This window comes from Prionailurus viverrinus, chromosome C1, assembly GCF_022837055.1.
Source record: "Prionailurus viverrinus isolate Anna chromosome C1, UM_Priviv_1.0, whole genome shotgun sequence".
NCBI lineage: Eukaryota > Metazoa > Chordata > Mammalia > Carnivora > Felidae > Prionailurus > Prionailurus viverrinus.
The window spans coordinates 13,406,870-13,434,042 of NC_062568.1; the positions used below are offsets into that span (position 1 = coordinate 13,406,870).

Here is a 27,173-nt window from a genome sequence, read left to right on the forward strand (position 1 = left end):
GTCCTTTGGAGGCAGAGGACAGGGCCTCAATCAACCCTAACGGATGGTCTCTCAGGAAAAGATGAAATAAATGGAGGAAAATATTCTCACGTGCTTAGGAGAGACATGGCATGTGAGTCAACCCCCCAAAATCAGGCAGCCTTGAAGTACGGTATGCTTCCAGCTGAAGGCAGAGAATGTGAACTCCTCAAAGAGGCCATCTGCTCAGCTCAGGGCTTTCTCTAATGTTGTTCTTCCCCCTAAAGTTTAGAGCAAGGATTCCGGAGTCCACACTACGAAGCTATTAGATTGGTTCTCTATAGTTCCTACATCCTCCAACACCTCCCCATTTGTGCCCTTTTAATGAACAGGGGCTTCCTGTTCCAGGGCGGTTGCTGGAGCCAAACTGCTAAGTTTGGATCCGGACTCCATCATTTACTAGGACTGTGGTCTTCAGGAAAGTTAGCCCACCTGTAAAATGGAGTTGCTACGTGTCTCAGGATTAGGAGGGGAAACAATGAGTTAATAAATATAATAAACCGCTTGGAAGAGTGCCACACACATATTCTGCTTTTGATTCGTACTATTTCTTCAGTGTTCCTTGGACTCAAAGCAGTTTTGATATGGGTATAGGTCTTGTTTGGGTCCCCAGTATAAACAAGTCATGGTTGAGTGAGCTAGTTGTGAATATGCGGACGGGACAGGACTTGTGGGGACACTGAGGTTGTAGGCAACATGGCAGAAAACGATCGTTCTGGTCCTTGATTTGTACTGACTAGGAAGACGAGGCAGTTTCCTCCTGCGTACACTTTATTCACACATGCTAAATCTCACTGTACAGATCACTCTGTCAGGGAAGATGACTAAGGGCAAGTTAGGGCTGTTGGGGTAATCCTTGCTTCTGGCCTTGTTTTGCACCAAGGTAAATAAATAGCCAGGAACAAGTCTGAGGGCACAAGGGTGAGGGGTGAGGGGTGAGGAAGGAACAGAGCAGTGTGGGAGGCAGCTCACAGCGAGGCAGGCAGGCAGCAGCAGTTCTAGCCAATCAACACTTTATTTTTCCACTCAACACCTGCACAGATGTTACTGTCCACTTCCTGACCCTAGTAGGGGGTCCCACCACACCGGGACCATTCACGGCCCAGAGAGCGGTCGCCTTATTCCTTCCTAGAGTAAGAGGACCCTTCATCCCAACAAAACGGAGCTCCTGCTCACTAATGCAGTGCTGGTGCACATGCTGTGGGATTCCCGCTCTCCTCCCTCATCACGAAAGGCTGGGATGATCTAGGGCAAGGGCGCGGTGCAGGTTATGTGGGCTATAGTGACGTTAAGTGCATAACCACCGGCCTGACCCACCACCCCAGGTTTAGTCTGTACCACCCAGACAGGAGCCTCCCTAAAGCTTAGCCACCACCTGCTGGGAAGGAGACGGCAAAGAGCGGGGATGGAGCTGCTAAGGACAGGACACAGGCAGGATATAAAGCAGAGAGGAACACGGGACAGGAAAGACAAATGGTCAAGTGCCCAAACTAAACAACCAGTGGGACACGAGGACAGAGCAGCACAGGTCCCTGAGGATAGGAGGAAAAAGAAAGGGAACGACCACCAGGGCTGGAGGCATAGTGGAATGAGAGTAGAGATGAGGCAGGGAGGCAAGTGCAGGCTGTGGGAAGGACTTCCCTAGCCCTGTTCACATCCACTAACCCAAGTGTAAAATTATTTACAAACTTAAAACCAATCCCAGGCACGGGCACTGTTCCAGGCCTGGGACAGCAGGCAGGCAGGCAGGCAGGCTGAGGGTGGACTGGCTACCGTCTGACAGCCAGCTTCCCCATGTACGACCCCTCCCTAGAGTAGGGAAAAGAGGAAACGGTGACGCCCCTGGCCAGGAAACCCTACTGTGCCTGCAACTCCTTCCCCTGTGGCTCATGGCTCTGCCACGGCCTGAGCCTCTTGGTCTGACTGTACCAGAGAGAGGGTGTTGGGCCCTAGGGATGGAGGGGGTGGAGCATCAGGGAGCTCTGAGGGTGTCTCTGGCCCCAACCCCAGCTCAGCATTCAGCTGTTCCAGCTCCCCCTGATCCAGCAATTCGAAGTCCTCAGTGGTAAGCGCCTCTTCTTCCTCAGGGACAGACAGGGCCTGGGGCAAGTCCTGGGGAGGAGGTGGGAGCACTGAGGGGGAGGGGACCGGGTCGCTTTCGGCCAGGCAAAGTAGGGGTGACAGGGTGTTCGGTGGAGTGGGGAGGTCACCACTCACTGCCTCCGGGCTCAGTGTCTCCGCTGGTCCTCCAGGGGAGAGCTTCCCTCCATGTGTGGGAGAGCCTGCCCCGTTGAAGTGCGTGTTCACAAAGTGAAGAGGGGACGAGAGCCGAAGCAAGGTTTCCTTGGCTACCACATCTTCCTCCTCTTCTTCTGAGTCCAGGTCTTGCCTTGAGAGGGCCTGAGGAGGGCCCAGCAGGTCTTCAGGAGGGACTGGCTCCGTCTCCTCTCCCTCCCCCAGCTCCCGGCTCAGGGCTTCCTCTGGCTCACTTGGCAGGCTCTGCTGGTCCAAATCTATGCAGAAAACAAAGAGTCAGGAATGGGTGGATGGGCCTGCTCTTCTGAACTCTCACAACAGGCAGTCAATTCAAGGATGAGAACTCAGGACATGGAATACTGGACCAGGCCTTAGGCGTTAAGGTCTTTCAGAGCTTGAAGTCGAATTATAGGATCAGTTCTCAGAAAAAACATTTCTGGGGGTGATAGAGAACATGGCCAGCATCCACAACAGGGAACAGGAAGACTGGGAGGACAAAGGGCTTCTCATACCCTCTGAGACATCAGTTAGCTGTGGAGTTGTGGCCCGGGATACAGAGAAGCCACCACTCTCCAAGATAGAAGCCTCCTCGTCTGACAGCTCTGAGTCTGTTATGGCCAAGGCCAATGCGGTTTTCTTCACATCCACCTGCAGGAGAACCCAGATAACAGAACAGATGAGAAAATAAGAGAACCGATTTTTCAAAAGCACCCCCGCCCACTGCCTCCCACCCTCTTGAGAAGTAGCTGCTCTGAAGCAGATTCTCCTCCAGCCTCTACTTGGCATCCCATCTCCCTTGGACCTCACCACCGGGGAGAAGCCAGCCAGTTCTGCTTCGCTTTCACTCTCTGTCTCCGCCAGTGGCTCATCACCTCCAGGGGGTGCATTCTTCCCCTGCCGCTCTAGAGAAATAACAGCAGGGCAGTGACCAAGCAGAGACGGTGGTGGGGGACAAACGTGGTCAAGAGACTAGAGAGTATCTAAGTTCCAGGGCACTTCATGAGCCATAAACCGATGCCTTCCCCCACACCCCCCTCCTGGGCATGGGAGCCCCTTACTCTTCTTGTCGTGTTTGTGATGCAAGGCATCAGCTTCTGCCTTCATGCTGTAGTCCAGCTGCATGAGCAGGGGCTCGAGGCGAGTATACATCCTCTGGATCAGTTCATGATAAACCACCAGGGGCCACAACAGGATGCTCAGCACTGGAGGTTAGAGAGTCCACTCAGGGCTTCCTATGCCTATTTCCTGAGGGCCCTCACGCAACTGGTCCCTAAACAGAAATTGCTGAAGGCTTTCTGGAGGCTGGACAAACCTTCTCCCTCCACATCTACCACTCTCCTGCCCAGATGACTCTTCCACCATCACTAACACTCCAGCATCCCCTGGAGATCTCCGTAAACAGATCATCAAAAAAAAAAAAAAAAAAAAAAAAGAGAGTGCACCATCCTCCCTCCCTTAGGGCTAGCCAGTCCCTTTGACCCAGTCAAGGAAAGAGAAGGAACCAGCTTTGGGAAAGGCAGGGGTTAAAGTCTACTCACAGACAATGTAAGAAATCATAATCCCCGGAACATAGTGTCCCAGCACAGCCAGTACAGCACAGCCAGAACAAACTCGAGCACAGAACTGCAGAGAAGAGAACAGGGTCTGAGAGGTATATGCCCCACTCATCTGGGCAAGAAATTGCTGTTCAGCTGGTGGAAGGAGGGGTATGCCTTCTGGGGATGCAGTGATCTAATCTAGTCTAGTCAAGAGAATGCCCAAGACAACCAATTCACTAAGCTTACAATAGGCATCATCAAACGCCTACAACTCAGACTGATATCCCTTAACAAGAAACAGTATCAAAACATCACAAACTTACTCTCTGAAATGAGACTACTCCTATACCAGGCTACTCGCTGCATGTGTTGCCTCAAAAAGGCACCCAACCCTCTTCCTTCAGTGTCCAACCAGGGATTTCATGTTACTTCTCCCCATTCTCCTACCTCTATTTCCCCACAGTGCGGGAAACTGTTATATGACATGAAAGAGGTTACCTGAGCTGGATTCTGCCTCTTGTACTGCAGCAGCTCCTGCAGGTGAATCTGGAAGGTGAGCCAGCTCTCAGCCAGGTATCTGCACAACTCGGGCACACTCAGCAGGTGCGGCCGGGCGCCTGACCCCGCACCCTCACTGGGGAGACATGACATGACCCCTGGAGGCCTCAGACACCAGCTTCCTAGGCACTCAAATCCCTCTGAGAACGCCAATGAGATCTTCAGTCTAAAAAACTGGACAACCCCACCTCCCAAAAGGAGGCTGTCCTCATCTTGGGAAGCAAAGCCCAGAGTTCCCAACCCTCTGCCCCCAAAGCATCAGGCACCCAAACACTTAAATAGGAACCCAGGACCGAACTTGTTGCCAGTCCATTTGCTATGCTGGGGTCTCTGCAGACCCTGCAGTGTCGCCCTGCCCTGTGGGGACACTGGCACCAAAGCAAAACAGGGTTTGGGCATTTGTCTTCAAGAGCTGGCCTGCACTTACCTGTCAGAGTGGGGCTCCTCTGGGGATGATGCTATAGAGAGAGGTGGGAAACAAGTTATGGAGTGGTAGGGCTCTGGGAGACACTTCCCAGGGCAGAAACAGTTGCCCCTCCTCTGCATTCCCAGAGCACCTTCAGACACCAATCATAGGAAAAGTTACATTGTCATAATTGTTTCTATTTACACAACTGTCTCCCTCTTTACTCACTTTCTTTTAAAGATTTCTTTATTATTTCTAAGTAACCTCTACACTCAACCTGAAGCTTGAACTTACAACCCCGATATCAAGAATGCTCTGAGCCAGCCAGGTACCCCACACTTTAATTTTTTTTTTAATTAATTAATTTATCTTGAGAGAGAGAGCACACAAGATGCGTGCATAGGGGAGGGGCAGCAAAAGAGAGGGAGAGAGAGAGAGTCTCACGTAGCCTGACTTGGGGCTCGATCTCACTGCCCTCGGGATCATGACCCGAGCAGAAATCAAAAGAGTCAGACACTTAGCTGACTGAGACCCCCCAGGTGCCCCTAAACTTCACTCTTTTCAAACACACATTATTCGTGTTTACATCCCAAGTAGCTCACACACAGGTGACATCTAATTGCTCCAAAATACCCATTCAGTAAATACAGGCATAACAACAACAAAAACAGAACCTAATATTCCCATGATTCCTGTGCTATCTGAGCCTCTACCACGAGCACAGAACAGGTATTAATTCATTTAGTCTTCAGTTGCTTACCGACTAAATTCTATCATTCTTGTTTTATAGAAGAGAAAACCGAGGGAAATAGAAATTGAGTGGCTCTTACAAGGTCACACGCACAGCAAACTGGCAGAGCAAGCAATGGAACCCAGGCAATGTGGCTGTAGAGTCTGCACTCTTAACTACTACGCTCACAGTAACACTAATTTTAAGGTGGTGCCTGGGACCCGGGGGCCTGCTGTACATTTGCCCTCACCATTCAACCCACCCAGCGGGCTCAGGCACAAAGCAAGTGCACAACGGGGCTTACTGAATGAATACTCACCTGCGATGTCAGGGAAGAAGCGAGGCTGCCAGAGATCCAGCAGAAAATAGGCCAAAAGTGAGACGCTGAGTAGGAAGAAGGGCCGGAGGGACGACGAAGAGAGCAACCTTAGGGAGAGACAGGCACCTCAGCGATGAGTGGGTGAGAGGCCCCCGCATCCAACGCGAAAGGCGGAAAAGCGCCCACTGATGGGGGAACCGGAACCTCCAGGCCTACCATGAGACCCGAGACAGAGGTATGGGACAACCCCGACCGACAACAGACGGGGGAAGGGGGTCACTCCCCCGAGGCAAGTGTCAACCCCAGGAACAGGAAAGGTGCTCCCGGCCCCTCCCGCCCCCGCCCGCCCGCGCAGCCCGGCCCCGCCCCCTCCTCCGTGGCCGTTACCAGAAGAGGCCGTTGAGTGCGGCCGCCGTGACCAGGCTGTGCAGCGGTTTCTCCCACACCAGCAGCCGCTGCGCTGCCGCCAGCACTGCCTCCCAGCCGCGGAGCCGCAGCCACAGCGTCGTGGCCAGGCGTCCCACCGCCTCGGCCGTGGCCGCCTCCTCCTCCGCCTCGCCGGTGGCCTCCCCCATGCCTAGGCTCAGACCCAGGCCCAGGCCGAGGCTCAGGCCTGCCCCCGGGCCCCCACCCGCGCCGGTGTTACCACCGCCGCCGCCGCCGCTCGCCATAGCCCCGTCGCAGCCGCCGCCCGAGCCCGCGAGGAGCCAGGGCTGCGCGGCCGCCGCCGGGGGCGCGTCAGGCGGAAGGGGGCGCACGCCGCGGAGAGCGCAGCCGAGGCCGCCCAGGGGCCGTCACGTGACGGGGGAAAGACGAGCCGTCACGTGACGCACCCTAACCGCCGGGATAGGGCGGCCCGCGCCTGCGCACAGGCGGCTGCCAGCGCTCCTATGCTGCGCAGGTTCGTATTGTGGTTGCTGGAGTCGTGATCTCGGGTCGTGACTGTGCGCTGTCCGGCTCCACGGGACCGAAGGACTGTGTATCCGTGTCTTCGCACTCCAGCCGTCTTCCTCTGCCTATGTAGGCAGGGCGGCTAGGGAGTCCCGTGCTGGCCCGGTTTTCCCGGTGTGTTGCGGGCCGAAGGGGCAGGAAGTGGGCTGCCAAATGCCCAGTGTCCGGAGTAGGATCTGCTTCAGCACGGGAAGGGCGGCGGCTGTCCCATTAGTCAGTCCTTGACTTACTGGTCCTCCCAGTTCCCTCCTCTCGGCGGATAAACAAACACCAGCGCGTGACTCGACTGACTCGAAAACAGCTTCACCTACTCAGTAAAGTTGTTTCCTCCCCAAACGTAAACTTTACTGCCGGCACGTATCGGAGCTTTTTCCATTCCCTTGCTCAAACGGGAGATTGGGGTCGCGGGTTTAAAAATAGAATCCTGTTTAGCTGTTGTTGACTCTTGGGGGGGGGGGCATTAATTCCATTTACTGAGGCTTACAGCGTACTAGGCGCTTTGTATTTCTTTGTGACCATTTAGTTTCTGCAGTGACCCCACAAAATACGTAATTAGGTTTAGAGTTCAAGCTACCGAAAGTAAGGTAAACAGCAAAAAGTAAGTTTCCCTGCCACGTTTCCACAGTGTACCCACTGTTGTTTCTTCTGTGTTTTTTCCGGCGCATTTTATACATGTATATTGTTCAATGTGCGTATCTTTTAAAAACATATTTGGGAGCGACTCGTCCTGCATCTTTGTTCTACTCATATTAACATCCACATTGATACGAAAAGGTCAGCCGGGCTCGTTCATCTTCAGTGTGGCGTGGTCCCCCGGGAATTGTCCCCATTACCCACCCAGGCAAGGGCACGCTGGGGCTTAGTTCTGGGACTCGCCCGGGCTCAGGGCGACCAGGTTTGCGAGCTTGGCTCCTCCGTGGCGGTCGGGGCTGGCGGCTGGGCCCCGCGGGCGGCAGGAAGTGCCGCGCGCTGACTCGCCGGCGACACCCCCGCGGCTACTAAACGCGGGACAGAGGCACAACACGCGCTTCGCAGCCGAGTCTCCTCTCCACTGGGTGAGGTGAGCGCCCTGGCCTCCGAGGCCCACACCCGGAGCCCGGATCGCGGAGCCCGGAGCCCGGAGCCCCGAGCCCCGCCCGGGGCGGAACAGGAAGAGGCGCCCGCCAACCCGGCCCCGCCTGCTGCCGCCGGCGCGAGGACTGGGGGCTGCGCTGGCGAAGGCGGCCGTCCGCGCGGGGGAGGACGGCGCTCAGGCGAGGGCTCCGCGGCTCCCTTACCATTCGTTCCCTTCCACTTTCTCAGGGCGGCAGGTGGCGGCGCGATGGACTTGGCCGGGCTCCTGCTGGACGAAGAAGGCACCTTCTCCCTCACGGGCTTCCAGGACTTCTCGGTGAGAGCGCGGCCCGCCCCCTCCCTGGCCTTCCTGTGCTTGAGCTCGGGATCCCCGGCGCTCCCCTCGCGGCCCGGGCGGCGCCGCGAACTCGCCTGACGGCTTGGTGCGGAAGCCGGGCGGCAGCCACTCGAGCTTTAACTACTCGAGGCCCCGGCTCCTTGGGCCCTGAGGGAGAGTCGCGGGGTAGGGGACTGGAGGTAGGGGTGGCCGCCGGGGACCTTCTCCGAGAACCTCTGCTGGAGAGTAGTCAGTGGTGGAGGATATCTCCCCGCCTCGCCCCCACGCTCAGTGTAGATAAACTACCATTGGCAAATAATCTAGAGAACGGGGCTGGGTGGGGCATGGGTCCCACCAACAGTGAGGTGAACCCGCCGCCCCGCACCCCATTCCCAGCCTGGAGCCAGGATCTCCATCGTAGCCTTCCCTGCCTTTCACCCTCCACCACCTGCCATTTCAGTTCCTCCCTGGACACCAGAAGCTCAGCGCTCGGATCCGAAGGAGACTCTACTATGGCTGGGACTGGGAAGCTGACTGCAGCTTGGAGGAACTCTCCAGCCCCGTGGCAGGTTAGTGTTTTGTACCTGGGCAAGTAAGAAGCATGAAAATGGGGTTGTCAGCAGTCACCAAAATAACTCGGTGTACCCCATGAGCTACACCGTCTTTTCATAGCTAACTTATCCGTGTCTGGTGTAAGGACTGGGTTTCCATTCCACATTTTTTTAGCCTGAGTGAGTAAAAAAACATTGCTATCTTACAAATCTGTGCCACTCTTTTTTTTTTTAATTATTTATTTTGAGAGGGTGTGTTAGAGTGCGTGTGTGTAGGGCGGGGGGTAAGACAGCAACAGAGAGAGAGAGAGAGAGAGAGGGAGAGGGGGAGAGGGAGAGAGAGAGAGAGAGAGAGAGAGAGAGAATTCCAAGCAGGCTCCTCACTGTCAGCTCAAAATCTGACAGGGGGCTCGACCTCACTAACTGTGAGATCATGAGCCTGAGCTAAACTCGAGTCTGGATGCTTAACTGAGCCACCTAGGTGCCCCCACTGTTGATTTGTATACGAGAAACACATCATATGTATCCCAAATTCGCAAGGCACGTTTATTTTCTCAAATGAGCAAGGTGAAAGACAAATCTAGATGATTTCGGGTGACAGGAAAATAAGCCTTCCTGTTGGAAGGAGCTGAAATCCAAATGTAGAATGGTTTTCTTTTTGTCTCAACGTGGGAGAATTTGATACATTTTGTTACTGTGGTTCTGTCCCCAAGGCTTCAGATAATACAGATCTGGGTCTTCTGCTGATAGCACTGGGGATGGGGGTGTGTGGGGGAGTTGGGGGTGGTGGTGGCAAGGAGGAGTTGTTTGCTTACTCTGCCTTCCCTTTGCCTTCTGTAGACATTGCTGTGGAACTGCTCCAGAAGGCAGCCCCCAGCCCTATTCGCCGGCTCCAGAAGAAATACGTAGCTCATGTGTCCCGGTGAGCTTGGAATTGAGGGGGATAGGGTGGTAGTATTTGGGCCCTAGAGAAAGGGGAAAATGGTTGTCTCTAAAGAGAAGGTATAAAGACACAGGGATGAGCATCATAAGAGTTACAAGTGTTGAAAGACCCTTGTGGTTAATTACTGATCCTTCCTGCCCCTCAGGGAGGCGTGCATCTCCCCGTGTGCTATGATGCTTGCTCTGGTGTACATTGAACGGCTCCGCCATCGAAACCCAGACTACCTACAGCACGTGTCGTCCTCTGACTTGTTCCTGATCTCCATGGTAAGACGCCCCCTCCCCTTCTGGGTCCTGGTGACCCAGGAGCCGGGTGTGAGCGCTTCTGATACCACCTCTGGCTGCCCTGCAGATGGTGGCCAGTAAGTACCTCTATGATGAAGGGGAGGAGGAGGAGGTCTTCAATGATGAATGGGGAGCTGCAGGGGGTGTGGCCGTGCCCACTCTCAATGCCCTGGAGAGGGGCTTCCTGAATGCCATGGTGAGTAGCTGTTCTATTTCTCACTTTGTTTCTTTGACCGCTCCTCATGTTCCCTTCATCCTTTGCTTTTCTCAGTCAGCGTTCTGTAGTTTCTTTGTTTCTTTTTGTCTCTTCTCCTTGTGTCTTTCCTTATTAGTGTCTTCCCTTCCCAGCTTTTCTGGACCAACCACAGCCTTTGGAGGTTCTTGGCATGGTGAGGCCAGAAATGGAACCCCCCCCCACTCCCGGCCCCACACCATTCCCTAATTCCTTCAGGCCCAACATGTTACACTCTGAGTCAGAGCTTATCTCCCTGGGTTCTGATTATTTGCTTCCAGAGTTTCTCTGCCTCATGACTGTGAGCTCCCTATGAGTGTGGACCGTTCTTAGGATTATTTTCTTTCTTTGCCCTTAACTGAGGGTATAATGTGAAACCAGATAATGTGGTATCAAATGAGTTAATATATAAAAGCTCCTGGAACAGTATCTGGCACGTAGTAAGTGCCAAGAAAAGCATCTGCCGTAGTGGCGGTTGTAGCTGCTGCCGTGGTCTTGGTTGGTTATTAAATGGCTGTGGCTCCTATCTGAACTTGGTCTGGTGCCCTTCTCTTCTTACCCATAGGATTGGCGTCTTTACACTGACCCTCGGGAGATCTTTGAGGTGCTGAGCTGGCTGGAGAGCTGGTAGGTTCTAGGAGTTGGGAAGAGGGGCTTATGGAATTTGGGGGCTTAGATCTAAACCGTTAGGGTTAGGGTGTAACTGGGGGGAGGGAGGAGACAACAAGGCGAATCTCCCAAGGTAATCGCTCCTAAACCTATCTGCCCTCTTTGTAATCTTCTTTGGAAGGGTGATAGAACCTTATTTAAAACACAGATCTTAGGCTCGCTCTCCGTTTCTGGACCAACAGGTAGTTTAGGAACCTGTGTGTATAACAGGTTCCCCAGTGTGGGTCCCCAGGGGAGTGAGGGTGCCACTGGGCCAGTAGCAGGAGTATCGAAGGTGTCCTCTGTCTCTCTCCCCTTCCAACAGTGTGGCTGAGCAGCAGGGACGGCGGCGGGGCTGGTACACCTACACAGACCTGTGTGTGCTGCTGGAGCAGCCGGCCTGGCAGTTGGCCCTGGGCTCCCTCTGCCAGCGGCTGGCAAAGGTGAGGAGGATTGGGAAAGATAGGGGCCTTAACTGGGCTGGTGTGTAAGGTGGGGTGAGCAAATGCTGAAAGTCTCAGGAAATGGGGTTTGAGAGTAGATGGCGACAGAGAGCTCTGACTTGAGCACAAGTTTCCAGACAAGGGATGGATGTGTTGAAGGCAGTCAGAAGCAGGTTTTGGGGGAAGGGTATTTGGGCACTGACTTTTCTTATCTTCGCTCCCGCAGCTGTCTTGCCTGTTAGCTATGGCATATGTGAGCAGTGTGGCCTTGGCTGTGGCGTCACTGGCTGTAATTCACCAGTCCTTGGGGCTGCCCTGCAGCCCCTCGCCCGGCCCCCCGGACCTTGGACTGGCCTCCAGGTGCCTCTTGGAACCCTGCATACCTTCTCCCGTGCCACAGTGCCTGCCATGTCCTGTTAACGTCTCCAGCTGCCTGGATGGTGACACAGGGCTGCGTTCACTCTGGGGCAGTCTTCTGGCTTCACTGACTCCTCCACCATTGCCTCCCCCAGACCCTCCTGCCCCTCCCACTCTTTTCCATAACTGTCCCCTTTGCCAGAAGCTCCAGAGAGACTCCCCAAGCTGCCACGCCTGCCACCACTCCAACCATACTGTCTCCACTGGGTCTCCCAGCCCTGGGTACCACTCCCGTGGCCTGGCTCCACCCTGGCTCTGGAGTCCAATGCCCCCCCTGCTCCCCCCACCCCAGCAGTGTTCCCTTTTCAGTGTCATGGAGCTAGCCCGTCTCAAGTCTTTCATTTTCCCGGGCTAGGCAGGCATTCAACAAATGCATTAAGAGGATTTGGGAATCCCTGAGAACCTAGAGGGGGAAAGCTTGATTTAGATCCTCTCTACCTCTCTGGGTCCTTGGCTGGTCCCCGTCCTCCTAGGTAATGGAGCTTAAGGGGTTGTGGGGTAGAAGGACTGAAGGTCACTCACTCTCCTAGACCTCAGTGGCTGGCTGCTTGGCCAGAGCAGTGATGGTACCAGGGAAAGCTCCAGCTTGGTGACCAGGGCCACATCACAGCCAGACAGAGGAGAAGCCCCTGTCTCTCCACCTCCCTGGGTTCTAGACTTTTGCTTTTGAGTTCCCTATGATGGAAGGGGAAAAGTGGGGTGAGGGAGGGAGGAAATGTTGATTGGGGGCCTGAGTGATGTCCCTGAAGCAGGAGAGCGAGGGACTGATAGGGCCAAGGTGGGATCTGCCGAGGGAAGGCGGGGTCAGGTGGGAAACCCTCTCCACACCCCATCCCTTGGGTGTAGCCTAAAGGAGCCAGGGACTGCTGCCGCCTTCAGCCCTGCCCTTTTGTCTTCCAGCCTCTTAGTACCCTGCTCCTGGGCTTCCCTCTCTTCCAGTTCTTCTCCTGGGTGTTCTCTTCACAGGCCTCTCTGGCCACTGCTTTGTATTTGGGTTTTTCACGCTTTTGTAGAACTGAGGTTTCAATAAACAGTTTCAGTTGCATGGCTGGGATTCTTTCTTCCGTGGCAGCCCTGGAAGAATTTCCTCCCCATATCTAGATTCTAAGCTTTTCTACTTCCTGAGCCCATCGTCTTGCAACTCATTTGCTCTGAGCCCCATTTTAGAACTTCCTTGTTGTTTGATGGTTACAGGATTCCATCTCAAAGTTACACTCATCCCTGCTCCCAGCACTCAGGGGCCTGTAGCACTGCTTTGACTTGGGTGCTCTGGGTCACAGATGGTGACTCTATCATGCCTGAGGTTGGCCCTGTCACAAGTGCTGGGTGGGTTCCATCCTTGTGGATCCTGAGAAGCCAGGGCGAGTGTCCTGACTTCCAGTCTGGTCTGACACATGGTGGTAGTTGGTGTTAAGTCTAAAGCTGGGTTGTCCCTGGAAGAAAGTAAACTGTTGTGGCACCTGGACTGAGAGTATTTGGGTGGGACTTCTTCTTAAGATGATCCACAACACAGGTAGTACTGTCCCCTAGGGGGCAGTCTGGAAACTTATGGGGCATTTTTTGATTGCAGCGAAAAATTGAAGGGATGATACTGGCATTTAGCTGGTATGGTCCAGATGCTAGGCATCCTGGAATGCTTGAGACCCCTCCCTTATGAAGAGTTCCCAAGATAACTTTCGAATGCCCTGCTGGACATCATGTATACGGAAAGCCTGTTTATCTGAGCATAGAACTATTTTTAACATGTAAACACGAAATCGTTTTTCTACATTTTGGAAAAGACTCAAAGTTTGCCAGGAATGTACCTACGTGTAAATTAAAACTGGACTTTGCTTTGTTCTGCACTTGGCCAAGAACTTGTTCACTACTTTGGAACATCAGGTCACCAATGGCAACACTGCTTGTGATACATGAGTCGCCAGGAAAGCACTAGTATCTGTTGATGTTGTAGTTATCACATCCATGGTTATTCTCTATATGGGGTAGGCAGTGGATGACGTTGTCTTCTTTAGTTGGGCCCAAGTTTCACATATGAAATACTTTTAATTAATTAATTAATTTATTTATTTATTTTTATGTTTATTCAATTTTGAAAGATAGAGACAGAGCACAAGCAGGGGTGGGACAGAGAGAAAGGGGGACACAGAATCTGAAGCAGGCTCCAGGCTCCGAGCTCTCAGCACCAGAGCCCGATGCGGAGCTCAAACTCACGAACCACGAGATCATGACCTGAGCCGAAGTCGGACACTCAGCCGACTGAGCCACCCAGGCACCCCACAAAATACTTTTTATTATCACTTACCTTTATTTCTCCTTTCTGTTGTTACAGTGGGAAAATTATATAGAGTTGTGGTCACTTTTGCCATGCATGATGTAGGGACATTACCCATGCATTTCCTTCCCAGGTAGTCCTGGGGGCTTGACCCTGAAAGGGTTGAGAACTGGTGTAACCATGATCGTTTCAAATCCTGGTTGTGAGGAGGGAACACTAAAACCTCCCCAGGATATTTGATAAGTCTCCTCCCCACCTCTCGTATCCTACTTTCCAAAGCACGAAACAGGGGATCTACATGGGAGATTCTTGCGGGGGAGGGGTCCAGAACGTGGCTCCCCAGTTAATGGGTGATGGAATTTGCACAAGAGCTGGGCAAAGGTGAAAGGGCCTGTCCTGCCCCAAATCCCTCATCCCTTCGCTCCGCTTCACTGATGCCTCCACCCCCTCCCCACTCCGGGCAGCTAACTTCCTCCAAACTCCGACCTCTTACTCTCTCTACTTAACTCTGGCCCAGGGCAGCCAAGACAAGAAGAAAGGCAGTCAGCATGAGCCGATCACACCCCCATCCCATCCAACTCCAGTCTACGGGCCCCCAGGATGCCCTGACCACACTGCCGCCACCACCACTCCCACCGCAGCCTGCTGTCCAAAATCCCTCCTCTCACCCTTGGGCCTCTCAGTGTGGGCCTCCTCCCTGGGGCCTCAGCTGTCTTCTGGCTCTGCAGGTAGGAGGCAGAGGTGTAGGAGTTAGTCCTAGCTGAAGGGGTGATGGCGGGGGGGGGGGGGGGGGGAGAGCAGGTGGGGGGGGAGGGGAGAGTAGGCGTGGCATGAGAAACCCTCAGGAAATAGGCATTTCCACCTGTTTCTGAAGACTCTCCTTTCCATTTCTTCTCCTGCAGCATATCTTGGTGCTGGCTTCTCTGCTCTGTGTCTCCCACTTGCTCCTGCTTCAAAATCTCCCCCAAGGAGAGCTCTCATATTCCCCTGCCCAACTGCTGGCCTCCAGCCTCTTTTCGTGTGGTGTGTCTACCACCCTGCAAATTTGGATAGGCAGCAGGTGAGGGGAACTCCCTGGAGAGAATGGGGCGGGTTCCTGCAAGCGTGTGTGTGTGTGTGTGTGTGTGTGTGTGTGTGTGTGTGTGTGTGTGTAGGAGTGGCCTGAGGAGTCCTTTTGGCTGCCACTTGTCTCTAGTAGCCAGGGCTGCTATTCCTACAGGCTGCCTCTTGTCCAGGCTCCGTCCTTAGAGTTCCTTGTCCCTGCTCTGGTGCTGACCAGCCAGAAGCTACCTCTGGCCATCCGGACACCTGGAAACTGTGAGCACAGAGCAAGGGCACAGGGTGAGGGTGGAGTGGAGTGCCAGTCTGAGCCTCCAGACCTGGGTGGGCACAGGATTGAGAGTGGGCAGTGGTGGGAACTGCTAGGCTATGGGGTCTTGGAGCTGTGCCCCGGACCAGCAAGGACTGTAGAACAATGGGGCTCTGTCCCACTTACCTCTCTCCTCTCCACGCCCCCAACTTTCCCCAGCCTCCCTTGTGCTGCGCCTGTGTGGGGGGCCTGGCTGCCATGGCCTGGCGCCCCGGAACACTTCTCTCCGAGAGGTGAGTGCCTGGGGATGGCGAGCAGGAGGGCTGAAGGTGGTGCCAGGATGGAGGAGGTTCCTGTTTCCATTTGCTGGGGCCTGAGATGATCTGGGGGAAGGAGTTGGGACAGAGACCCACCCCCTGGGATTAGTTGAGAAGTCCAGACTGAGGTCAACTTGATGGAGCAGAATGCATCCTCTTTGTCTTTTTCTCGGCTTCTCCAGGTGTCCGGGGCTGTGGTGGTATCCGGGGTGCTGCAGGGCACGCTGGGGCTGTTGGGGAGTCCCGGCCGTTTGTTCTCCCACTGTGGGCCCCTGGTGCTGGCCCCCAGCCTGGTGGTGGCAGGGTTCTCTGCCCACAGGGAGGTGTCCCTTTTCTGCTCTACTCACTGGGGCCTGGCCTTGCTGTACGTAAGTCCTGAGGGGCATGGGGTGGTGACCAGTGAGTGGGCTGTGCGGGACTGGGGGAGGGCAGAGCAGCTGGCCCTACCCGATTCAGCAGCCATCTGAGCAGGGACAATGCTTTGTGGATTTGGAATCCAGGACTTTCGCTGGGTTCATGGGGTCTCCCTGGCTTTTACACCGTGCCCTGCTGCCCCTCCAAGGTGTCCTCCTCCTTCTCTTCTCTGGGATCCCTGTTAGGGAATTCTGCCCCTCCCCTACCTCCCTTACCCCCCTCAGGATGCCTGCTTCCTTTTGCTCCTAAAGCTCTTTCTCTCCCCTAGGCTTATCCTGGTCATGGTGATCTGTTCTCAGCACCTGGGCTCCTGCCAGTTACCTCGGTGCCCCTGGAGGCCAGCTTCAGCCTCCTCGCCTCACACTCACATTCCTGTCTTCCGGCTCCTCTCGGTATGTTGGGGTCTGGGCAGGGCGAGTTGAGGTGAGAAGGGCTGGCATGGAACGCTTGATTGGCCCGCTACCTTTTTGGTTTCTATCTACCCCTCGAAGGCTGGCTTGGAAGGTTCCGGTCTCAATCTCGCCCCTCAGGTGCTGATACCAGTGGCCTGTGTGTGGATCATCTCTGCCCTTCTGGGGCTGAGCGTCATCCCCCCGGAGCTGTCTGCCTCACCCAAGGCACCATGGGTTTGGCTGCCTCACCCAGGTAGGTCTGCTCTTCGTCCTTCAGCCTCTTACTCAAATCAGAGGTCTTTTTCTTTGAACTCAAGATTTAGCGAATTTCATTTCTGAGTTAAATCCTGTGCTTTCTCAAAACACCCAGGGGAGAGAAATTGCCAGTCCGAAGGACAATACCAGCCCCTCACCACAGGTGTTTTATTTAGTGTTAAGAGACATCTGCAAGCCCATCACTCCCTGTTAATAATCCTCATCCGATTTACACACTTATGCTACCTACCCTCACAAGCATTGGAGTTGGTGGCCCTACATATGAAGTTTGCTTTTGAGGCATTGTGTACAAAAGTTGTTCATTCGTCAACTTAATAGAGGTCTGTTGAGTGCTGATTATGTGCTGGGCATGTGATAGGGGACGTGGTGTTAAATATGACAGACGCAGTACCTATACTCAGGAAGGTTATATCTGCTAGGGAATGCAGATACTAATTAAACAGTCACCCAAGTAAATTGAAAATTACATGTGGTAAGTGTAACAATGGGGAGATGCATTGTGTAATGACAGCTTATAACGGAGAATCTGACTTTACCAGAGAGATCAGGAAAACTGTTCTTGAGAAAGTGATCTTTGAGCTGAGATGTGAGAGGTGAGGAGGTGCTAACAAGGTGAAGGCAAGGGAGAAGAGCATTCTAGGTGGGGAGAGCAGCATGTGCAAAGGCTCTGTGGTAGCCAGCAACACAGCAAGGACAAGGGCCTGAAACAAGGCCAGTGTTATCTGGAGTGAAGAGAGTAGGGCAGAGTGTGGTGGAAGATGAAGCCTTGTAGACCATGATAAAGGAATGGGTCCTTATCCTGAGTTTGTTGGTTCTGTCAGAAGACATTATCTTCAAAGACAATGGGGTCTTGAGGATTCTTGTGGCACAGGCCTTTGGAAGCAGGGGGATGCTCCAGACTTGAGTCTGGCCCCAAGGTGGCTTTTTCTCCCTCCCCAGGTGAGTGGGACTGGCCCTTGCTGACACCCAGGGCTGTGGCTGCAGGCATCTCCATGGCTTTGGCAGCCTCCACCAGCTCCCTGGGCTGCTATGCCCTGTGTGGCCGGCTCCTGCAATTGCCTTCCCCACCTCCACATGCCTGCAATCGAGGGCTGAGCCTGGAGGGTCTGGGCAGTGTGCTGGCCGGGCTGTTGGGGAGCCCTCTGGGCACTGCATCCAGCTTCCCCAACGTGGGCACAGTGAGTCTTATCCAGGTATGTGGACAGGGGTGGGGCAGGGGAGTGGAAGTACACGAGAGGGAAGGGAACTCACGCTGACCGGTTGCCATCTGTGTCCAGCATCCTGCCAGGCACGCCTCCTCAATGATCTCATTTAGGGAGGTGCCTAGAAGTGGTAACGGCTAGGACCGTGAGGAAGACACTAAGTCACTACTAAACTCCCATACCTCCGGCACGGTACCCTTGCTGGGGCGTCCGGTGAGATCAAGTCATACAAAGTCCTTGCTCTCTTGGGCACTTCAGAGAGGGAGAGGCAGACAATTAAAAAAAAAAAAAAAGTAAGATAGGTACAGAGTGTTAAGTGCTATCAAGAAAACAAAGCAGGTAAAAATTGAAAATAAACTCTTAAAAAAAAAGAAAAAGAAAATGAAGCAGGGTAGTAGGGGGATAGTGGTTGAGAAAAGGAGTGTCCTTTAGGTAGAGTGCTTCTCGGAAGGATCACATTTGAGTTGAGATCCAAATGATGAGAAGGGGCCAGCCAGGCAAAACTCTTGAAGAGGCAATCAAGGAGGTGGCTGTGTTTTCTAGCATCTCTGCTTCGCACAGGCTGGATCTCGGCGAGTGGCCCATCTGGTGGGACTGCTCTGCGTGGGGCTTGGGCTCTCCCCGAGGCTGGCCCAGCTCCTCACCACCATCCCACTGCCTGTACTTGGTGAGTGGATGTATCAGCAGGACTGGTATTGAACCAGTGCCCCCCACCCCCACCCCAGGATGGCCAACTGGTTGCTTGTGGCTGGCCCCCTCTCTTTCTGAACAGCACCCCTGACCTATGGGGTGTCAGCTGTGGGTCAGCTGCTCTCATTTTCTCAGCCCAACATCTTGGCCTCTTGACTGGGCTTCCGACATAAGGGGAAAATGAGCCTTTGGTTGTCTCTCTCCATCCACAACCTGCCCCACCCTGCAATACTCTCTCCTTGCCAGCCCTTCCCAACCCCTTTGATTACTTCCCTACGAGACAGGTGGGGTGCTTGGGGTGACCCAGGCCGTGGTTCTGTCTACTGGATTCTCCAGCTTCCACCTGGCTGACATTGACTCTGGGCGGAACGTCTTCATTGTTGGCTTCTCCGTCTTCATGGCCCTGCTGCTTCCGAGATGGCTTCAGGAAGCCCCTGTGCTGAGCACAGGTGGGGGTGGGGATGGGAAGAGGAGTTGGACAGTACTGGGAAAGCAAGGGCTGGAGGCTGGAGGCTCTCTAGACTCCAGGTCCCACACCCTTTTCTGTGATTTGGTGTAAATAGTTCACCCATTTGTTTAGCAAATATTTATTGAGCACCAGGCTAGCCCCTTCGGATATAAAGGGGCCTCCAGATGTTACGGTCTAACAAAAGAGATGACATGTGTAGGAACGTAACAGGAAAGGCTTAGATAAGGAGCTGGCTGGGGTGCTTGGCAGTGAGAAATGGTTTCTGCTTAAGATGATCCAAGTAAGTTTTACAGAACAAGTTAACACTGAGCTGGTTTAAAGGATGGTAAGATTTGAACATATTTAGTGAGAGGAAGGTCATTTCTGGCGGGGGAACCGTCATAAACAAGGACATAGAAATAGGGTCATAGGGTATGTCTGAGGAGTAGCAAATACATTAGTTAGTGGAGCTTAGCAACTAGCAGTGGTACTCAACTGAGGATGATTTTGCCCCACAGGGAATATTTGACAATATCCAGAGATATTTTTGGCCATTACAAACGGAAGAGGGGATTGTTATTGGCATTTAGTGGATAGAGGGATGATGCTAAATATCCTACAATGCACAGGACAGCCCTCCTCCATCAAAGAATTATATGGCCCAAAATGTCAGTAGTACTGAGGTTGAGACAACCAGGCTACAGCATAGAATATAGGAAGTGGGAAGTAAGCTTGGGACTTTTAATACCAAGCTTTCCAGAGCCTGGAACTACCAAAGCATATTCAGAGGGCATGTGGATGCTCAGAAGACAGGATGATAGGCAGGGACCTTGTGCGAAGGGCCTGGGTGGAGGAACTAGAGAGTAGGGGTAAAAGGTGGGGGAGATGGGAAAAGATCTGTCCTTAGCCCAAGACTTAGATTTAGGTCTAGAAGTATGACCCATTGGCCTTGCATAGGATCAGAGTTCCCCTCCTGCATGGCCCCAACTTTCTGTAGGCTGGAGCCCCTTGGATGTATTACTGCGCTCGCTGCTCACAGAGCCCATCTTCCTGGCAGGACTCTTGGGTTTCCTCTTAGAGAACACCATTCCTGGTAAGCTGAGGCCAAGCCCCAGCACTGGGGAGCAGCCCGGATGTTATCACTCCCTGGGTGGGGCAACAGCCTGACCAACCTTTCTTTTGCAGGCACAAGGCTTGAGCGAGGCCTAGGTCAAGGGCTGCCATCTCCTTTCTCTACCCAAGAGGCTCGGGTGCCTCAGAAATCCAGGGAGAAGGCTGCTAAAGAGTACCAACTTCCTTTCCCCACCCCAAATTGGTCTCCCTGTATCCCCCAGCCCCTCCGTTGCCTCTGCCCTCTGCCTGAAGACCCTAGGAATGAGGAAGGAGGGGCCTGTGAGCCAGGAGAGACAGCAGACTTGTTGCTTGGCTTTGGGGAGCAGTGTCCTGAGTCTAGCAGAGAACTCAGGTCCCAGTGATTACCAGGACTCCTACCCCTGTCCTGGTTAGTTTAGCCCTATCTCCCAGCTTGCTGTGTGAGTCAGCTCCCAGGCTCTAATTTCTCCTAGGAAGAAGGTGTGTGTGTGTGTGTGTGTGTGTGAGAAATGGACCCACCTAAAGGTCTCACTTCCCAATAGGTGTGTTGCCTTTCCTTCTCTTAATTAGGCCTAACTGTTCTGGGCAGGGGCCATGGTTTAGTGGACCATGAATGAATGAATGAGATTTTGTATGTGAACTATCTCTAGTCGAACCCCAGCATTCACTTAACAAATATTTATTGAGGGCCTCCCATGTGCAAGGTCTTGGAACTACAGATATGGAGAACACAGGGTCCCTGCCTTCTTAAGGCACCTACCATTTAAAAAGCCTTATGTAGGGGCACCTGGGTGGCTCAGTCGGGTAAGTGTCCAACTCTTGACTTTGGCTCAGGCACCGTGTAGGGCTCCGTGCTGAGCGTGGAGCCTGCTTGGGATTCTCTCTCTGCCTCTGCCCCTGCTTGTGTGCTCTCTCTAAATAAATAAACATTAAAAAAAAAGACCTATGTAATTATTAATTAAAATCCAAGCCAGAAGGCAGTCTGTATTAAAGATTAAAACAATGCTATGGGAGCAAAAGAGAAGAAACAGTTAATTCTGATTGTGGATCGTGGCAAAGGCCTTATGGAAGCAGCAGCACTGAGGCTGGCCTTGACGAGAGGACTCTGGTTGTGGAAAGCGGATGGGGAGAATATGTCAGGCTCAGGCATGCAGCTGAAGCAAAACCATAAACTGTACAAAGTACAAGATGAGTTGAGGGATTTTAAGTTTCTCCGTGGTGATGGAGCAGAAGCATGGGGGTAAAAATGGAAGGAGAAATGAGAAAGGAGAGGTAAAGGATGAGGTCAGACCATGGGATTTATGCATGGAAGAATCATCTCTGAAACAACTTGAGCGCTGGTGAGGATCAGAAAATTAGTGAAGTTCAATTTCCTCATTTTATTACAAAAAAAAGGGGGCGGGGCTGGAAAGGTAGGGGAGGGAAGTGACCTGAGTTTATTGAAGGGTCCAAATCCTGGGACCCCTCTCCCGCACCTCATCTGCCACTCTTCCTACTCGGCCAGCGCGATTCCGAGGGGCGCCACTACTACTCCACTTTCCCAGCAGCGGGTCCAGCGGCCCTTTTCCCGCTCTCCCCGAGCGGCGGCCCCCCAGCTCGCTTTCTTCTGCCGCGAGGACCCAGATGCCCCGCCCACGTCGGGCCTCGGCCCCGCCCCTAGGTCCCGAAAGGCCTCTACTCTAGGCCTTTCGGTTTGCGCGGTCTGCTGAGAGGACGGTGGGAGCTCTCGCGGCCGCTCACGGTAGGTGGTGTCGGGTTCGAATCAGGGCCGAGGCCTCAGCCGGAGCCAGGCGGTGAGAGGCCCCCCGGGATTCCGCCGGCGTGCCGGGAGCCGCGCGCGGCCCGGGTGCTGCGGCGGGCCTCTGTGGGTGGGCGGGGCGCGTGCGCAGCGCGTGCGCAGCCCGCCTTCCGGTGGCGAGGCGGGTTTGTGTGGCCACTGGTTGGCGGGCTCCTCGGAACTGCAAAGCGGCCGGTGGTTGGTTTTGTTACCCCCGACGGGTCCCGAGCCGCGCCTCGGTGCAGCCACAGCTGTCAAAGTGGAGAGGGAGACGGCGAAGTCCCTCGCGGCAAGGGCGGATGGAAACTACGTCAGGCGACTCCTGGGGTGGGGCTGTGGTAAAGGGAGCCAGGGTTGGTCCCCACGGAGGGACGGGGCGTGGCCCAACCCGGACGGTGGCTGGGGCCTTGCTGCCCTCTGCAGGATGGTGGGGGAGCTGCGCCGAGAGAGGGGCTGGGCCGAGGGGCGGGACTCGGTGCGGACCCGGATTCTCAGACTACCGCATCTGACTGTCGGCGCTCCTAAGCGTCATTCAAGAATAATAAATGGATGAATCTTGTTAACATGAAGGTTAAAGACTGCCTTGAAGGGGGGTGGGGAGGTGGGGAAAGATAAGATTCAGAGGCCTTGAACTCAATAGGACGCGCGTGGTGGGAGCATTGCCAATCCCAGGTCTGGTGCTGAATGTCTCAGACCTTCCTATGGGGCCTCTTGATCCTGAGCACGTTTTTTTTTTTTTAATTTAAAAAAATGTTTGTTTATTTTTGAGAGAGAGGGAGAAAGTGACAGAGCGCGAGCAGGGGAGGGGCAGAGAGAGAGGGAGACAGAGAATCCGAAGCAGGCTCAGGCTCTGAGCTGAGCTCTCAGCGTAGACCCCAATATGGGGCTGGAACCTATGAACTGTGAGATCCTGACCTGAGCGAAGTCTGTGGCTTTAACCAACTGAGCCACCCGTGTGCCCCATACCCTGAGCGCATTTTAGACTCCTCTCCCACCCCCAAACAAGACAGAAAACAACTATACAGTTTGAGGGTTTTGAGCTTCCAGGCTTTCTGAAGCGTTAGGCAAGGAGAATCAACCCAATTTTGGCACTCTTAGAGGGTGCACTGAAGGGCTTGGCGACTTCACTTGTTCACTTGACTTTGTGACCTTTGGCAATGTGGAACTCTGGTCTAGTGAGGGCTAGCTTAATCATTCCAAGATCTCCTCCCTGTGGGAGCGGCAGATGGGAAGTGACTGCAGTCCCATCCTCCAAACACAAGGCTGCTGCAAATAAAAATCACAAAATATATTTACTTTTCACCTAACTATTGACTGTACAAATTAAGTTTTATTACAAGACCCCTCTTCAAAAGCGAGGTTATGGTTGTAAGAATAACGGCTTAGACTGTGATGGAAATGACAGGAGGAATAGAGCATGTTAATCATGTTAATGAAATCCAAGGAATTTCATTATTTCCTTTATATTCTAAGACGACTCCCTCACTTCACTTTGTATTTATAGACTGAAATAATGAAGGAAATCGTATCACTTTTTTTTTTTTTTTTTTACCCACAGGAAAAATGACCAGACTTCTGTAAAGTAACCATAGTTACAGAACATCTACTAAGTTAAGACTACAAATTTAGTTGTTGAACTAGAAAAGTTGGTTTCCAGGAGTTCCAGGATATACAGCAGGGCATGACAGTACCTTGGGTTGGGGATCTGGGGGGATGAGTGAAATGGAAGTTAATGAATTGTCTCTACCTCTGCGAAATGCCGTGCCTTGTGTTTATGACTTCTTAGTCACCCACATTCTTCTCGAAATGGGATTTGGGGCTTTTTTGTTTGCTTCTGGACAAACAAAAGAGTTTATTAGGTCTGTATATGTGTGTCATTGATCCCTTTGAGAATTTGACGGAGCTGTGGACTTCTTCCTCCCAAATGGCTATACGCATGTTTGCATAGATTATGCATATAATTTCAGAGGATTCACAAGCACAGACACTAGATTAAGAATCCCTGTGTTGAGGAATGTTTGTATGTGTATATAAATGTGTATGTATGTATATGTATATGTTTATATGTATGTATATATCTATTTAGAGAATATAAATATATATTTGAAATTCTGAGAGTTTCTAGAGTTTTATTTCTAGATAATGATCAAATAAGCTGAACTTCCTGCTCATGACACTTATGACTTATGATGTTGTATAAGACAAGAACTACTTCTAGAAGTTCTGGGACAGGGTAGCATTGATGTTTTTATTAGGAATGTGATAAAGATGCAACAAGAGGGGCGCCCGGGGGGCTCAGTCAGTTGGGCGTCCGACTTTGGCTCAGGTCACGATCTCATGGTCCGTGAGTTCAAGCCCCGCATCGGGCTCTGTGCTGACAGCTCAGAGCCTGGAGCCTGCTTCGGATTCTGTGTCTCTCTCCCTCTCTGCGCCTCCCCTGCTCAAGCTCTGTCTCTGTCTCTCTCAAAAATAAATAAACATTAAAAAAAGAAAAAAGATGTAACAAGAATGGTTCAGGTTTCCACATTAAGTTATATTGTTAGCAAGCAGAAATACTCATACCAATATGCCAAGGCTTGAACACTATGGAAGAAAGATATTTTATGCCCTTTAGGAACTTAATGAAAAAAAAAATTCTAAATAGATCTGTAGTGGCCAGGAGGTAGTAAGGTTGTCCAGCTGGTTACATGTGGGGCAGGGGATGGGAGGAGGGGGGTTGTGTGTGTGGGGGGGGAGGGGGAGGATTTAAGTCCGTGCCTTCTGTCTTATGAGGGAGGAGTCTTTCACAAGGCTTATTTGATATAGAGCTGTTTGAGTGGTGCCCCCACCCCCAGGCCTGCAGTACCCCGGGGCACTTTCCTAAATTAAGACTTTCCTGCAGATGGAGGAACTGGAGCAAGGTCTGTTGATGCAGCCATGGGCGTGGCTGCCACTCGACGAGAACTCCCTCTTGGTCAAGGCTTATATCACCAAGCAGGGCTATGCCTTGCTGGTTTCAGATCTGCAACAGGTGTGGCACGAACAGGTGGACGCTAGTGTGGTCAGCCAGAGAGCCAAGGTAAGTGTGACAAGAAGTCCGGCGGTGGGGCGGTCGTGGATATGATTTCTGTCTCAGTGGAGGTCAGGGTACATTCACACCAACCAGCGTACTGGCCTGTAGGTTGCCAAGGGAGGTCGGATCAGGTTGAGACGGTTCCAATGAGTGTCCTGCACTTCTACCCAAAGCCCTGGGATCTTTCCATTTGGTGGTACGTGTGTTAGTTTCTGCACGGCATGCAGTACACGCACGATTGTGAAGGAGGCCAGTTGCTCTCTCTTTTTGTTTTCTTCTTTCCTGTTCCTGTGTCTTTTTTCCCTCCCTTCTTCTCATGCCCACTGTCTTCATGTTAACGAGCTTTCCTTTGCTGTTACGGAGTGGGGAGTCAGTTTCCTTTTAGTAGTCTCACTCTGTACGACCCCTGCTGTCTTTTTAGGAGCTGAACAAGCGCCTGACTGCCCCCCCTGCAGCTTTTCTCTGTCATTTGGATGATCTGCTTCGCCCATTGTTGAAGGACACTGCTTGCCCTGGCAAAGCTACCTTTTCCTGTGATCGTGTGGACGAGGCAATGATACTACGGGTGCAGAGTGAGCTCTCTGGTCTCCCCTTTTATTGGAATTTCCACTGCATCCTAGCTAACCCTTCCCTGGTGAGTGCAATTCAGATATGGGGTGGGAAAGGGGAATGCCAGCTGCTTTGAAATGAATCTTTAGGTGCTTTTAATTTTTTTGTGGACTGCATTTGAAATTCTTCTCCAGTTGGAAAACTTTCCTTGACTAGACAGAAGGCAAAATGGATTCTTGACTGGTGTATCCTTTACTTGCAGAGTTTGGGTTTACCTGCTTTATTGTGTGTCTTTATTCATTGCTTTATTCATTCAACATTTATTAGGTGTTTACTATGGGCTAATTGTTGGGTGTTTAGATCTAACACAATATAGCCTATTCCTGGAGTTTGTAATCTAGTGAGAAGACAGACGGAAAACGGGATAAAGTATGGCAAATTCTCTGATTGAGGTAAGCTCAGGATGATCAAAGGTCCGAAAGACCTTTTTTGGAGAGATGGTTTCTGAGCTGATTTTGAAGGTGAGCAGGAAGTAATTGGGAGAAGATCAGGAGGTCATTCTAGGCCAGAGTGTATTTTGAGAAACAGGGAGATACAGAAGTGTGGGCAAGTGGGGGAACTTCATGACTGCCGGGAGTTGTGGGAAATGAGGTGGGCAGTGACCAGATTTTGAAGGATTCTAATGAGTTTGGATTTTATCCTAAATGCAACAGGGATACACTGAAAAACTTTAAGCAGGGGTTTGACGTGATCCAATTTGTAATTTATCAAGATCAGCCTGGCAACAGGGCAGAGTATGTAGTGTCATGTACCTTTCTGAACCCTTCTTGTCACTTAATCCTCACCACTGCCCTGCAAGGTAAGTATTCTTATCCCTGTTTTCAGAGTAGGAAGCTGAGATCGAAGGCAGTCCAGAGTCATCCAGCTTATAAATGAATGAGCTGGAATTTTACTCCCAGGTAGGTCTGATTCAAGAGCCCATTTTCAGCCACTAGGAAGATAATGTTCTTTGCTCACTTGTAGCTTTCTAGGCCCCAAGAGCTTTTATTAGGAATTAGCTTGAGAGTAAACACTAAACTTGTTTGCAGGAATTACTGCCACTGGTCCCTTCTATCCTTTTATATAAACAGCTTGTTTCAGTCAGTAGCATTAGAGGCTTGCGTCTTCTAAGGGAGGTCTCAGGGTGTAGGTTTATCAGCAGAAGGACCTGAAGACAAGTGGACAAGTGGGCATCATTTCCTATAGCCCCTCTTTAGTTTTCCAGAGATGATGCGATGCTTTGGCATCAACAGAGTGGATGTGAGTGACAAAGTGCTTTTTGAGAAGCTCTTCTCTCATGTGTTTAAAAAAATTTGTTTTAAATGTTTATTTATTTTTGAGAGAGAGAGAGAGAGAGAGAGAGAGAGAGAGATAGAACGTGATCAGGGGAGGGGAGAGAGATGGAGACACAGAATCCGAAGCAGGCTCCAGGCTCTGAGCTGACAGCACAGAGCCCAAGACGGAGCTCCAACTCACAAACCGCAAGTAGATCATGACGTGAGCCGAAGTCAGATGCTTAACTGTGTGAGCCACCCAGGCGCCCCATTGATCTAGAATCCAGTAAAGCTGGGCTTGGGTGCTGTGGAGAACTACTTCTCATTCACCTCAGACTTTCTTAAAAAATTTTTTATGTTTATTTATTTTTGAGAGAGACAGAGTG

General features: G+C 52.3%; 3 protein-coding genes across 18 annotated transcripts in view; 2 read left to right on the plus strand and 1 right to left on the minus strand.

Annotated features, from left to right (window-relative positions):
• Positions 1-771: 771 nt before the first annotated feature.
• On the minus strand, positions 772-6,496 carry RETREG2 (reticulophagy regulator family member 2). Of its 2 annotated transcripts, none has more exons than XM_047869685.1 (9): positions 6,213-6,496; positions 5,826-5,932; positions 4,798-4,828; positions 4,311-4,446; positions 3,813-3,897; positions 3,333-3,476; positions 3,085-3,176; positions 2,787-2,922; positions 772-2,531 (listed from the first exon to the last, which is right to left on the minus strand). In XM_047869685.1, exons 1-9 carry the CDS (start codon positions 6,494-6,496, stop codon positions 1,906-1,908), a joined length of 1,641 nt encoding a protein of 546 aa, XP_047725641.1. In that variant the 3' UTR covers positions 772-1,905. The 2 variants fall into 2 exon arrangements, with proteins under 2 accessions (XP_047725641.1, XP_047725640.1); XM_047869684.1 differs by having other exon boundaries at positions 3,082-3,176.
• A 99-nt stretch (positions 6,497-6,595) lies between these two features.
• Positions 6,596-20,993, plus strand: SLC23A3 (solute carrier family 23 member 3). 10 transcript variants are annotated; one of them, XM_047869673.1, is made up of 21 exons: positions 6,596-6,726; positions 8,079-8,166; positions 8,627-8,735; positions 9,558-9,639; positions 9,806-9,926; positions 10,012-10,140; positions 10,742-10,803; positions 11,150-11,267; positions 11,494-11,627; positions 14,474-14,684; positions 14,859-15,016; positions 15,176-15,273; positions 15,485-15,558; positions 15,765-15,946; positions 16,265-16,388; positions 16,488-16,641; positions 17,604-17,857; positions 18,428-18,533; positions 18,841-19,005; positions 20,002-20,097; positions 20,190-20,993. In XM_047869673.1, the coding sequence occupies exons 1-21, from the start codon at positions 6,716-6,718 to the stop codon at positions 20,477-20,479; spliced, it is 2,766 nt and encodes a 921-aa protein (XP_047725629.1). In that variant the 5' UTR covers positions 6,596-6,715; the 3' UTR covers positions 20,480-20,993. The 10 variants fall into 10 exon arrangements, with proteins under 10 accessions (XP_047725629.1, XP_047725632.1, XP_047725633.1 ...); XM_047869676.1 differs by having other exon boundaries at positions 16,527-16,641; XM_047869674.1 differs by lacking the exon at positions 6,596-6,726 and adding an exon at positions 6,745-7,129.
• The window catches only part of NHEJ1 (non-homologous end joining factor 1), a 92,368-nt gene continuing 76,075 nt past the window's right edge, over positions 10,881-27,173 (plus strand). For 3 of the 6 annotated variants that reach the window (XR_007154605.1, XM_047869686.1, XM_047869689.1), the window contains exons 1-3: positions 22,409-22,443; positions 24,755-24,931; positions 25,347-25,559. Coding sequence is in view for 5 of the 6 variants with exons in the window: in XM_047869686.1 (XP_047725642.1) it covers positions 22,423-22,443; positions 24,755-24,931; positions 25,347-25,559 (411 nt within the window). In the remaining variant the exon portion in view is untranslated. Of the gene's footprint in view, positions 11,056-18,836; positions 18,841-21,714; positions 21,838-22,015; positions 22,201-22,408; positions 22,444-24,754; positions 24,932-25,346; positions 25,560-27,173 lie in introns of those variants that run through there. The other 3 variants (XM_047869690.1, XM_047869688.1, XM_047869687.1) reach the window with 3 other exon arrangements.

What these genes read in the sequence shown, in the direction of transcription:
- SLC23A3 (XM_047869673.1), top strand. An exon ending in GGGGCTTCCTGAATGCCATG is followed by an intron (nt 10,141 to 10,741) that starts GTGAGTAGCTGT and finishes TCTTACCCATAG; the next exon opens with GATTGGCGTCTTTACACTGA. An exon ending in CTTAGAGAACACCATTCCTG is followed by an intron (nt 20,098 to 20,189) that starts GTAAGCTGAGGC and finishes TTTCTTTTGCAG; the next exon opens with GCACAAGGCTTGAGCGAGGC.
- RETREG2 (XM_047869684.1), bottom strand. Translation starts at nt 6,496, where the DNA reads ATGGCGAGCGGCGGCGGCGGCGGTGGTAACACCGGCGCGGGTGGGGGC. An exon ending in GCACTCAACGGCCTCTTCTG is followed by an intron (nt 5,933 to 6,212) that starts GTAACGGCCACG and finishes TCTCTCCCTAAG; the next exon opens with GTTGCTCTCTTCGTCGTCCC. An exon ending in TGGCTGGCTTCTCCCCGGTG is followed by an intron (nt 2,923 to 3,081) that starts GTGAGGTCCAAG and finishes GTTCTCCTGCAG; the next exon opens with GTGGATGTGAAGAAAACCGC.